This window comes from Oreochromis niloticus, linkage group LG23, assembly GCF_001858045.2.
Source record: "Oreochromis niloticus isolate F11D_XX linkage group LG23, O_niloticus_UMD_NMBU, whole genome shotgun sequence".
Taxonomy (NCBI): domain Eukaryota; kingdom Metazoa; phylum Chordata; class Actinopteri; order Cichliformes; family Cichlidae; genus Oreochromis; species Oreochromis niloticus.
In genome coordinates this window covers 28196111-28209469 of record NC_031986.2, presented here as the reverse complement: position 1 = coordinate 28209469, position 13359 = coordinate 28196111, and the positions used below count along the sequence as shown (strand labels likewise).

The following is a 13359-nucleotide window of genomic DNA, read 5'->3' as shown; positions in this document are numbered from 1 at the left end:
AATATAGACTTTAGGACTAGGGGTAAAGGGATCAATAACAATTTAAAATTTATAATTTACAATTTGATGATTTAAAGTCTCACACACAACCTGTCGAAAGGGGAGGGGGCCGACTGCTTCCAAATAGAGCACATTTCATTCATAATGTTGTAAATCCAAAACCATTATGTATTCATGATCTGAATCCTGGGTTGTGCGAAATCCCAGAAATAAACCCTAGACAAAGTGAATCTGTAAACTAAGGTGTAGGTCTATTAGGTTTTGTTGTGGTGATCCTCGAGTTGGGGGATTTGTGTTCATACTGGAGTGCAAATTAAAATCAATGGAAGATGGACAAGAAAAGTTCAAAGCCATCAGGTGCTCAAATAAGAAAGAAGAGGAGAAACGAGTAAAAGATGCAGGTAAGCAGATGGGTCATTGGATAATGGCAGGTCATGTATCCTGAAATAATCATAATCATAATCAGAATACTTTATTAATCCCTAAGGAAATTATGTGGGTTACAGTTGCTCCAAGAAGAAATTGTAAACACAGTAACAGTAACAGACTGAACTATTTAACAATACTGTGGCATGTTGGGGGAGCAGCTACTTCTCTTCCATCATGACTTGGGACATGTGCTGCTGTTTAGATGGTCTTGTTTTATTGTTTATGGTTACAAAACTTTTAACTGTTATCTTTAATGTTGTGTTTATACTACAGTACAAAGTCAGTGACAGTTATTGTTTTATAGAAAGAATGCAGTACCATAAGTGAGTTCTGTTATGCTGTTATTGACCATTGAAGCACATTGTAGCACCAGTAAGTGTTTAATAAAGACCTCCCCCTACCAGCTTGGGGTTGAACAGAAAGTTCAATCTCTCTGTGGAGCTTTCTTGTTAAGATTTCTCTGTATGTCACAATATAATATGTTACAGATTTTACACATTTAAGAAATAGCACTAATATATAGAAATCACTCAATTATAAATATCAAGAATTAACTGAGGTGATTATAAATAAATATCAAGAAAATTGACAAGAATATTACAGAGTAATAATAATAATAATAATACATTTTATTTGAAAGCGCCTTTCAAAACACTCAAGGTCGCTGTACACAGTAGAGTAAAAAGCAACATAAAAGCAAAGAGTTTACACAATCATAAAACATAAACAAATTTAAAATAGCAGAGTGGAGAGGTTATGTGGGATAAGCTATTTTGAACAAGTGGGTTTTGAGTTGGGACTTAAAGAGAGAGAAGGTAGAGATATTTCTTAAATCAGGAGGTAGGGAATTCCAGAGTCGAGGAGCAGAGCAGCTGAAAGCCCTGCTCCCCATGGTGACAAGACGGGCAGAGGGGACGGAGAGTGAAAGGGAAGAAGAAGATCTGAGACAACGAGATGGGGCGGTGATGTTAACCAGATCAGAGAGATATGGAGGAGAGAGATGATGAATAGCTTTAAATGCGTACAAGAGTATTTTGAAATTGATACGATATTTGACCGGGAGCCAATGAAGCTGCTGCAGAACAGGAGTGATGTGGTGGACAGAAGGGGTCCTGGTGATGATACGGGCAGCAGAATTCTGGATGCGTTGAAGCTTATGGATGGATTTTTGAGTAAGACCAAAAAGAAGTGAATTACAATAATCAATCTGGGAAGTAACAAGGCTATGGACAAGAATGGCAGTGGCATGTGAGGTGAGAAAAGGACGGAGACGATTAATGTTGCGCAATTGAAAATATGCAGACCGAGTGACATTATTAATGTGTGAATTGAAAGATAGAGTACTGTCGAGGATGACACCCAAACTTTTCACAGAGGAAGAAATGGAGACCGGCGAGTTATTGATAGTAATAGAGAAACTGTTGGTTCTGGATAATGTTGATTTAGTGCCTACCAAGAGGAGCTCGGATTTATTACTACTGAGTTTAAGAAGATTAGAAGAGAACCATGAATTTAGTTCAGCTAAGCAGAGGGTGAGGGAGGATGGGGGAAGAGCAGAATCAGGTTTAGTGGACAGATAAAGCTGGGTGTCATCGGCATAACAGTGAAAATGGATATTGTATTTACGGAAAATATGTCCAAGCGGTAGAAGGTAGATAATAAAAAGAAGGGGCCCCAGGACAGATCCCTGGGGCACGCCAGTGGTCAGAGGAAAGGGCTGAGAAGTAAAGGATTTGAGTTGAATGAACTGAGTGCGATCAGACAGGTATGATTTAAACCAGGCTAGTGGAGTATGGGAGAGACCGATGGAGGCTAGCCTACTGAGAAGAATGGAGTGAGAAATAGTGTCGAAGGCAGCGCTCAGATCGAGGAGGATAAGAATGGAAAGTAAACCGGAGTCAGCTGCCATAAGAAGATCATTGGTTATTTTTATAAGTGCTATTTCAGTGCTATGGGAGCGGCGAAAACCAGACTGGAACTGTTCATACAGATTATTATTAGTTAAATGTGAGTGGAGTTGTGTGGCAACTATTTTCTCAAGAATTTTTGAAAGGAATGGTAGTGTCACAGTGCGGCTGTGTGTAGGCAAGAGAAGGACCCAAACGCAAACTCGCAGAGACAAAGGTAAACTCAAAAACACAGCTTTATTGCTGGTATGGGGGACACGATAAACAATACAAAACTAAACTGGGAAAACTAAAGCACAAGGAGCCACAGGGAGAATCACACAGCTATGAGGGAGAACGCGACACAGAACTGAGGGAGAGGCAGACATAAATACACAGAGGGTTAACGAGGGAAGTGGGAGCACACGGGGAACACAGGTGACACTGATAATCATAACAAGACACAACAGGAGTGAACGCAACACTGACGGGAGACTGTCAAAGTAAAACAGGAAGTGCACAGAGGTTCAGACAGGAGGAGAGAGAGCACGGGGAGAGCACAGACATAACGGGCTGGGTAAAACATGGAATAAAACACAAGGAGAGACGAGGGCTCACAGATACACAGAGGGGCACACAGGGGGTAAGAGTCACAAGGGGAAAAACACATAAGGAAACAACGTAACAGAGCAACTCAGGAAGCATGGCCTAAATAAGGAACAAAATACATGAAAACTAAGAATACTGGGCCAACGTGGCCCAGGACCATGACAGGTAGATTGCAAATAGGCCGAAAGTTCTCAAAATTATTGGGATCTAGACCAGTTTTTTTTAATATTGGGGTGATGGCGGCAATTTTGAGGGAAGCAGGAACAGTTCCAGTGGTAAGTGAAGAGCAGATGATAGAAGATATGAGGGGAAGCAAAGAAGGTAGACATGCCTTAACCAAAACTGTGGGAATGGGGTCTAGCTGACAAGTAGAAGGTTTTGACTTACAGATGAAATCTGAAATATCAGTAACCGAGGGGAGCTGGAAAGCAGAAAAACAGTGTGATGGGAGAGGAATTACACAGGAGGAGCTAGATGGAACATCGGAAACCAGGTCTTGGTGTATTTTGTGAATTTTCTCGATGAAAAATAACATTAAAGTAGAAAACAGCATGTGCAACAAGGCTGTAACTATTACAGTGTTTACAGTGTATTGGATGGAGGAGTTGTACAGGGAGATAGTCATGGGCAGGAACGATTTCCTGTGTTGTCAGTGGTGCTTTTTGGTAATCTCAGTGTCTCACTGAAAATGCTCCTGTGACTAGCCAGCACGTCATGGAGTGAGTGGGAGCTATTATCCAGCATTGTCTCTATCTTGGACAACATCCACCTCTCAGACAAAACCCTAAGGGAGTCCAGCTGTATCCCCACAACAGGTCACAACAGAGATACAACAAGATAGCATTAATTAGTAGGAATAGTGAAAACTCCTGTTTATGTTTGTTAGCCACCAGAGGGAGTGTTTGCCCAGGGCACCAAACAGGCCCTGTGTGTGTCTCTCTAACAGCAGTAAGCTGAGTGGTTTCTCTGGGAAGCATTTGCCATCAAAAAACAGACATATATGCACAACTGTGCATTATCAGTTCTGTCTGTGACTCATCCACTACTATAGACATTATATCAGTTTTCTTCAGGTCATCGAACAGCATTTCAAACTCATCTGACGCCAGAATTTCAATTCTACAAATATTTGAACTGTCTGACAGGGGTACGGTTTTACTAAAAACAGGGAAGGTATGATTAGTCCCAGCTGTCCTGCCAGCCTCCCTGGCACTGACCCAAACCCACTGCACCACCCCTCCTCTGCATTAGAGTTGTGGACCACAATCTGGCACAGTTGTCTTAAGCAAAGGTGCTCCAGTTTTCTGAAAGTCTTTGAAAATTCTTCTGTGGAAATTGGCTGCTTTTTTACTCGTTTTCAGCCCAGTTCTAACTGACCACTTTCATAGGAAAATTTTGTTTGTTTTTAAAACCACTTACCACTGACCTGTATATAATAAAGCAGACAATTTTGCAAAGAAGTAATTTATTTGTTTCCGGAAGCTGTAACTCTCTATTCTGGAGCAGTGGAGGAGGCAGGACTGAGTTTATGAAAAGTTCTTACTTACTAAAGCTGCTTGAAGCTCTGCTCTGATTCCAGAGAGAAAAATAGAGATGATCCTAAAATGTATTCAGGCGGTCACATGGTGACTCCAGAAACAAAGACACCAGTATCTTCTAGAGCTTCAAACCTAAACCAAATCAAATTGGATTAAACTAAGCAGCAGAAATGATTGGTTACAAAAAGCTGAAGTTTCAGGCGAACAGAGGCTCTTTTAAAAAACTTAGACATTTTTGTAAAAACGGATAACTGTAAGTCCTTTTTACAGCAACTTCTCGTACCATGTTTGTGCACTGCAACATAATCTGTTCCCACAGAAAATTATCTTACAATAAAATTGTATTGTGATTCTGCTCTGTGAATATGAATTGAAAGAAATGACCAAAAATTAAAAACTTTTACCGCTTCAAGTAACCTTTTTATTCTGAACATTTTCTCTTCTAATACATTGATTGTATCCAGCCCTTCAATATTTAAAGTCACATTATTGTCAGATTATCTTCCATGTGCAGCTTTTTTAAACTGTAATTATTTCTTCAGTATTTTCAGTTTCTTTTCTCCGCAGCATGGAGGATGGCGGCGCTGCTGTCTTTGGCTTCCTGCAGCAGCTCTGATGCTCTCTTCTGAGTCTGCAGCACAAGGAAAGATGAGTTATTCACGAGTAGATCAGATCAACAGCAGCCATGAAGAAGCTCGTGGACACACTTACAGCTGCTCTGAAGGCTTCGTCTCTGACGTCTTTGAGGTTGATTGTGACGTTGTAGTACGCTCCAAAAACAGCTGTTTCTAAAGCTTTAGCTGCTACCTGGGACCAGAAATACAGCATTACAGAGAAGCTTATTTACAGCTTTGCTGCTGCAGTCGATGTTTGACAGAAAAATGGGACTAAAGGCTAAAAGATTTAACGTGTATTCATGTTTTAACACACCACTAGTAAAAGACAATAAACCTCTCATTTTACTTTTTTAGATAAAATAAAGTTCCTCTAAGTTTGTATTGCCATCATGTTGCAGGTGCACTACATAACCTTCAGAGAATCTGAGCAAAACAGGTAGAAATGAGTGTTTTTATCACACCTGAGCGTCAGACTTGCAGCTGAAATTTCCGTAGACAACCATTTCTTTAAGAGACGGCCAAAGGACGCTGATCCTCTCAGCCAGAGCCAACGGGACGCCAACAGCTTGTTTCAGTCCCTCCTGCATCGCAGCTTCTCTCCTGATGAGAACAACAAACAAACAGGAAGTGTTTCTGCAGCTGAAACATATGAAATCAGTTTTGACCTTTTCAGCTGTAAAAATAATAAAGTGAATATTTGACCTGAATATAAAAAATGATCACAGGTGGAAACATGTGGCTCTGAAAGGCACCAGGACATTTTAAAGATGTAATTTAACCTGACAGCATTCAGTCTTTAGCAATAATTGGCACCCCCTGGTGGTCTTAAAGTCCAGAGTATTCACCTTTTCATTTCCTCTGCAGTTTTCTTTGGCATTTTCAGCGCTGCCTGCAACATGAGATGAATATGATCAACACAAATCTGACATGAAGACACAACATAATTACACTCTGGTTACAGTGACTGAAGTGAAGAGTGGAAATGGTTCCAGCTGCCTGCAGATGTTTCTGAGGCTCTGCAGGTATTGGAGCTTCCTCCTCACCATGTAGCTGTTGAAGGCAGAGGAGTCGGCATCCACCATGTCCAGCAATTCATTCATGGCCTGATGAAATGGAGGAATCAGCCTCCTCATCACACTGTCCAGATTCTCAAACTGCCTCTTCCCATACGTCATCTGACCAACCATTGCACCCAGTGCTGCCCCCTACAGGAGGGATACAAAATAAACGAAGTAACTAAAAGTAGAATTGTGTCATTTTGTTATGAACCTAAAAGCTCGTACCATCGCACCGACTGCTGCAGAAACTGATCCTCCTCCGGGAGCTGCTGTCCGAGCACCAACGCTCTGAACAAACTGCCGCAGAGACAAAGACACCAGCTGTCCATCCTCCTGTGACTTCACCATGTACCTGCACAGGTGAGACACACCACATCTACCTTTAACAAGATAGCATCGTCATTTATCATCTGCTATATAGTACTGACAAGTAATGTTATATATAGGTTTTGTCACTCTAAAATCTTCTGGGTTTGTCACAGGACTGATCCTAGATGTTCTCAGAAACCCTGAAATGGAACTGATGCTTCTGGATGGTTTGCAGGTTTTAATGGTTATCAAACTGGTAAATCAAATACTTTACCTTTAGGCTTAGCTCTCTCTGCACCACAAGTCTGGATGCAGTTCTTAACCTCACTCTGAGGCCAGTAACTGACTCATTGAGGCAAAGCAAACTACTGGTTTTGGAAGGTTGGCCTCAGATTAGGTGAACCACAGCCTCACAGATCTGGGATTATGGACCATAAGGATCGGGCTCTCATTGGCATGTTTCAATTTTTTTTTTTTTTTTTTTGCCTCAGATGAAGACAGATGAACTGCTTCATCTACAAAGAGGAATTTCTGAGCACCTGAATAGAGAAACTCTGATGCCCCCAACAGGGCCTTCATGAAAATCATAACACACAGTGTGTTTGACCTCTTTTCTAGTGATGCAATGCTAGTGAGAGACGTACACGTAACAAACAGTTTTTGGTATTGTCATGGCAGAACAAACTGACATTGATATCACTAATACAAATATCACTGATATGGAACCACTGATATCAGTAACTACTGGAGGGACTACTAAAAAATCATTTATTCAGCCCACAGATTCTGCCTGCCATGATTTTCTTTGAGACCTGTCCCACCTTAACACTGTATAAGAAATGGTTCTCACATTTGTTGAAATAAGGTTCTTAAAAGACACCAAAATACAACAGATGCCGGCACCATCTCAGTGGAAAAGAAGCATCTGACTGATGTGCTAGGGTTCAGAAGTTGAGAAACATGATGTAAAATCTGATCCCTCAAGGATTATTAGGTGGGTTTGGCAGTTTTCTCAATCCACTCCACAAATGCTCTAGAGACTTTAAAAGGATTCACAGTGTCCCTCTGCTTTCTGTTTATTTATTACTCACAGAATAAAAATGTCTTTATAATAGGCTGAATGTTCTTCAAAGTTCTTATATTTTTTTTCTGGATACAAAATATTTAATGAATCAGCTGACCACATCACAGTCTGTAAATACTCACTCTATGATTCTCTCCTTTGGGTTAAATGGAGCAAGGGAGTCGAGGCCAAGTTTACTGATCACCTGACAACAAACAAACAAACAAACAAACAAACAATCAGAGCCTGTAATTTATTCAAAGATCTTCTTTTTTTTTTTTAACAAAAATAAGAGTCATCTGCTGACCAGTCGAACTTTGTGCTCCTCTTCAATGATGAAGAGTCGGTCTCTCTGGATATAAAAGTCAGCAGAGTCCAGCAGAGCCTTGAGAGGGATCAGACCGACAATCTGAGAGCCGACCACGGGCAGGTTCAGGTCCTAAAAGACAATTTCAATAAAAGAAAAAAAAAATTAAGTCAGCAACAGTCTAAAGATTTGTTGGTCTTTACTTAAACATTGAGAGCTGATCAGATCAGAATTGCATCTTCCGTCTTAATACCGGTGATTTTAATTTTTCTCATATCATGTTAGTAGGTGAAGACATTTCTATCATAGCGGTGCATTTCCTTTACCCAGCTCTAACCTCCGCATCTCTGCAGATCTCCTCATACACAGCGTGGAGGGGCGTCACCTCGTAGTCCAGGATGTTGGTGGAAACCTGAGCAAGGTCAGCCTCATCCAGGTACCAGCCAATCCCCTGCACCTTCTTCAGCAGCCCAGGCTTATCAACACAGAGAAGAAAAAAAATCACAGATTTTAATACTTAATTAAATAGGACCTGATACATAACTAAGTAAACCTTTCAAACAAACATAAGAAATTCAAAAATAATGGGAAATTTCAACAAATGATCAAAAAAGTGAAAATTATTAGAAACAAAATTGATTAAAAAAAGAAAAATCTGAACAATTCAAAAAAGAAATAAAAAAACAGACAAAAATTATTGAATAATCCAGTGGATCCTGAAAAAAGAAAAAAGACATGAACAAAATAGAAAGAAATAAATCCTTTTAATCATGTCCTGACAGCGAGCAACACCCACAGCATGACCAGCTAAATAAATAACCCAGACTCGCAGGACGCACCTGGTCCTTCCCTCGGCCCTGCTCCCGGATGTCCAGTGCGATGCGATGAGCCTGTTCTTTGGTGCTGATCAGGTTCACATTATAGGCAATGAGGAACTTACGAGCACCAGTTACCGTGGCGCCCCAAGATGGTACAAAGAGGGCGGGGCCAAAGTCGGGGGCCCATTCATCACGTTTCAACTGGAGGGGGAAAAACATTGTAACTGGAAATAGAGACAATTTTCTTGTGGTTAACCTAATTTGAAGTTTTAAAAAATCCATCACTGACCCCGCTGTTACAAAGAAAGTTTGCTTTTTTGTTTTGTTCTGGGTTTTTTTTTTTTAAAGAAATGATCCTCAGGAGTTAGAACCACACAAAACTAAATGAACAAAGAAGAAAGGAGATATTGATTTGATGAGTCCTCACCTTTTCAGGTAAAGCTTCGTACTCTCCTGTTCGCACAGATGGAAGGCTTCTCCTGGTCTCTGTTCGAGCTGCTTCTCCATAAAGATACACTGTGGAAAAAGAACCTTATTTACTTCTTAATTTGAATTTAAACCAAAAACAGTATATAGTAAGCTGAGACTTGAATCTCATCTTTATTGCTGTGAGGGTGAAGCCTCCCTTTCAAACTTTGGTTCTAATGTAAAAACACTTTGTGGTTTTTAAAAATCTGAGCAGTCAGGAAAAAAAGACCCAAATCATTTTAACTCATTAAAAGAATGACCAGGAATACAGTGCCACCCACTCATTTGCACTTCTAGAGTTTTGTTCTGGGATCAGCATGCAGCCCTGGAGCTGACGTCCTAATGTTTGCATTTGTAGTGACAAAATTGCTCTCTAACTTTGGTAGCAATTTATCGACAACTCAGTAAGAACATGGTAATAGTGTGGAGTGTAGCATAAAGGGGTAATAGTTCCATAATACCGTATAACACTATGTAATTACAATATAATAGTAATAGTAATAGCTTGTTTCATTGGCTTTTAGCTTAGCAGTGTAAAACATTCACATTTGGCACATGCAGACATGTTCTCTGGTCCTAAGTCCATAATTGTAGCAAGTATTAGTATGCAGCATATATGGTGGTCTTGTATTTTGTTGCACTGATTTATAGTTATTACATAAAAACTACCACACAAGTACACCATAGCATCAAATATAAAATAATTATATTATTACATTCAAACAAAGAACCCTTTTAAGGTATATGGAAAGATTAATTTCACATATAAAATATTGTAATAGTATCGTAATATGTGAAAACACCAACGTGTATTATCTTATTATCATGACATTGCTACCACATCACTGTTATTAAAAATGTATTCTCAAAATTCTGCACAGAAATGACTATTTTATTGCTCACAGGTTCTCTTATTCTTAGCAAAATATTACTGTACTATTACTAACAGCTTTACCCTCACAGGCATCATTACATTAGTGTCCACATCATTATTCTACGCTATACATTTCAGCCAATTGTGCTTAACTAAAAAACTATTACTCTGTCTATTATCTTGCATGTACATTAAAATTACATAGTAATACGTAGCTCCTACTGCTTTATTGACACATCATTGCTTCACTATTATGTTATTATTGGGCTCTAACATAAAGTGTTTTACTTTCATCTCAGAAGTCAAGATAAGATAAGACTTTGGACTCAGTCAAGAAACAATAAATAAATCAACTTCTGACTCTTCGGTTTTATTTGAATGCGACAGGTGAAGCTGCTATGATTTTTTGTTTTTATGTACTTGCTCTCTCAGCACTGATACAACACTAGCATCTGTGCAATCGGTCTCCCCACAGCTCTCATAGTCCTGAATAACAAACCAAAACCTTCCATTTCTGTCTGATTTCCTCAGCTACAAAAAACTTATTAAACTCCATAATACTTGTTTATTTATAATATGAAATTCTGAATTGAGTGGCACCTCCTTCATTTACCTAACTCATACAAAAAATTCTGGGCACTGATCAGCACCTTCAACAAAACAAGGAGACACTGTTGTCATTATGAGAAAAATACTGTGTGGAGAAAAAAGCCTTCACAACGTCACAAATGTGAAACATTTCAGGTTGTCATAGATCTGTCTGTCTTACCTGCTTTTTATGTTTAATGTGTCTGTCTTATCAAGGTATCGCTGATTTTTTTTTTTTTTTTTTGTAGTTTTCCTGATAAATAAAGAATAAAAATGGACTATTTTTACCTTTTACAATAAGATTTAGTTTTAGTCTCAAGTTATTTGGTTTCTCATCCTTGTTTTCTTGCATGTTTGACTGCAGTAAAGCTGAAGCTGTTTTTTTAATGAGCCTCACCGGGCACGTGCAGCATCTCTGCCAGTTTCTGTCCGAACATGTTGGCACAGTGCACGCAGTCGTCCATGCTGACGTTCTGGACGGGGATGAAGGGACAAACGTCCATGGCTCCAGTCCGAGGATGTTCACCTGGACAGGAAACATGTTAATGTCTTGATGTTAGGCAGCAGCTCCCTGAGATGAGTTGCAGGGCTCAGGCTCACCTGAATGTTTCCTCATGTCAATAAGGCTGAAGGCCTGGCGGGCGGCGTTGAGCGCCCCTCCACCACCGCCTCAGGAGAACCCACAAAGGTGTAGACGGTGCGGTTGGTGGAGGCTCCGGGGTCGACGTCCAGCAGGCTGCAGCCGTGTGTGCTGGAGATGGCTGCTGAGATGGCATCGATAACCTAAACAGTTCATAGAAAAGTTCTAATGATGTGGCTAACCTGCTTCAGTTAGTCATGCTCAAAGGAAATATTGTGTTGATAAAGAGCTAGAACACTTTGTGAGTACGAATACTGGGGTGACCAGAGTTTAGACTGTAATAATAGCTCTAATGAGCATCACAACGAAGTGAATGACCAGAATCTTATGCAAAATTGATCCTAAAACTCCAGAAATTTACACTCAGCTGTCATTGAAATAAAATGGAAACACTTTGACAAAGATAACATCAAAAAGCAGAGAATTTGTTGTTAGCAACAAGTATCAAAAACTTAGATTAGGAACATGTTTCTCAATGTACTGCATTGGCTCTACTTTTTTTTTTTTTACACTGTTATGAGGACACCAGCTGCTGCAGTTTGAAAACCACATACGTCCTCTCTCTTTCATAATGTTGGATTTCAGTTTCATCTTTTTCGTATTTTTGGTACCATAAAGCATCAGATGCTTTCAGTGGGTGTCAGATTTGGACTGTACTCTGGTTTGTTTGGCAGCTGATTTTTTACAAACCAGTGCTGCTGGAATATGAGAACAGTGTAGTTTGTCAAAACACAAGCATGTTCTGTGGTTAAACAGAAAATCAGCTGATTATTTAATGTTCTCACTCATGTGGGACAGTTTTCCTCTTGTGGGAGAAGAGGGCAAAGGTCAGCTCACACAGCTTTACTCTAGAGTAAATCTTTAATGTCTGTTTAATGAATGTTTCAACAGATAATCTGAACTCAAGAGCCTCTCACTTACACGTTAAACACATCACTCTTCTGCAGATTTCATGTTGAAACATTTAAACTGTTTTCAGAGCAGTTTATAGACATTTTGTTTGTTTAGAGATAAAAAGATTAGCCGTTTATTGACTTTTATCATATCTCATTACTTTAAACTATATCTTGGTCACTTTTTACTGAACTGCAGTTTTTGACAGATTAAGTTACTTTCCAGCCTTTCATGAACTTCCTGTCCAGTAAAAATCCAGACATCTAACAATGTTTTTATTTTAAATTCAAAGGCAAATGAAGCATGAAGTATAGGATCTTGCTATGCTCTTCTTTTCTCTCTTTCCCCTCAGATGGCTGTTCCGCTGAGGGAGGCTTCTTCCTGTGAAATTAAGTTCTTCCTCCCCACCGTCCCCAAGTGTTGTTCACAGAGAATCATCCGATTCTCTCTCTCTCTCTAATGATCTCAAGCTCCCAAAGGACCCTGAAGTTTTTTTTTTTTTTATTTTAAATTCAGCTCAATTTCAAAGATATATAAACTATTAAATCAAACACACAGATCAAAGCAGCAAATCCAAACACTATCCACTGTAGCTTTAAAGCTGTGTCAAAGAGCATTTCAATTCACAATGAGCACATTTATACTTGAATCACATTTTGCTGATAATACTCACACACCTTTACTTATTTACTTTAAACTGTTTAAATGTTAATTAGGCAGAAAAGTCCTCCTCTCACCTCTTTGTTTCGACCCTCAGAGAAGTTGGGGACACACTCCACCAGCCGAGCCATGTTGTCTGCAAACTGAGTAAAAAACCCAAAGAGTTCAGTTTCACCCAAGTCCAACCTCACATACCCCCCTCCAAAAACCTCTGAACCCCTCAGACACACACTGAGCAGCAATCATTAACTGTGTGCAGCAGATCAGTATGTAGGTCACCTGACAATGATTACCACCTCTGCACACAGACACTCTTTCAAAAGCCGGCAGATTTTTTCTACATAGCAGAACTCTGTCCCACTTTCTGATCATGGACTGCGCTCTTGAGATAGTCCAGTCCAGAAGGGCAGAAAAAGCATGTTTCCTTCTATTCCTAAATCCTTGACCGACCAATCAGCATACCTCAAGACACATTACTGATGCTGGATTTGTGAAAACTAAAATAAAAAATAGACTTTTCATTCTAATAATTGTATCTTTTAGCTCTATGGTCACTGAGAGCTGTCTCGCTAGCGTCCTGTAGCTGAATTTTAGCCAATTT

General features: G+C 39.7%; 1 protein-coding gene across 1 annotated transcript; it reads right to left on the bottom strand.

Annotated features, from left to right (window-relative positions):
* Positions 1-4259: 4259 nt before the first annotated feature.
* ftcd (formimidoyltransferase cyclodeaminase) lies at positions 4260-12951 on the bottom strand. The gene is given in 15 exon segments (XM_003457973.5): positions 4260-5093; positions 5174-5269; positions 5541-5679; positions 5925-5968; positions 6123-6284; positions 6363-6489; positions 7653-7714; positions 7817-7948; positions 8154-8291; positions 8656-8835; positions 9062-9150; positions 10962-11090; positions 11165-11218; positions 11221-11347; positions 12836-12951. Coding segments are annotated over 15 exon segments (1617 nt in total). The 5' UTR covers positions 12890-12951; the 3' UTR covers positions 4260-5009.
* Positions 12952-13359: the final 408 nt, after the last annotated feature.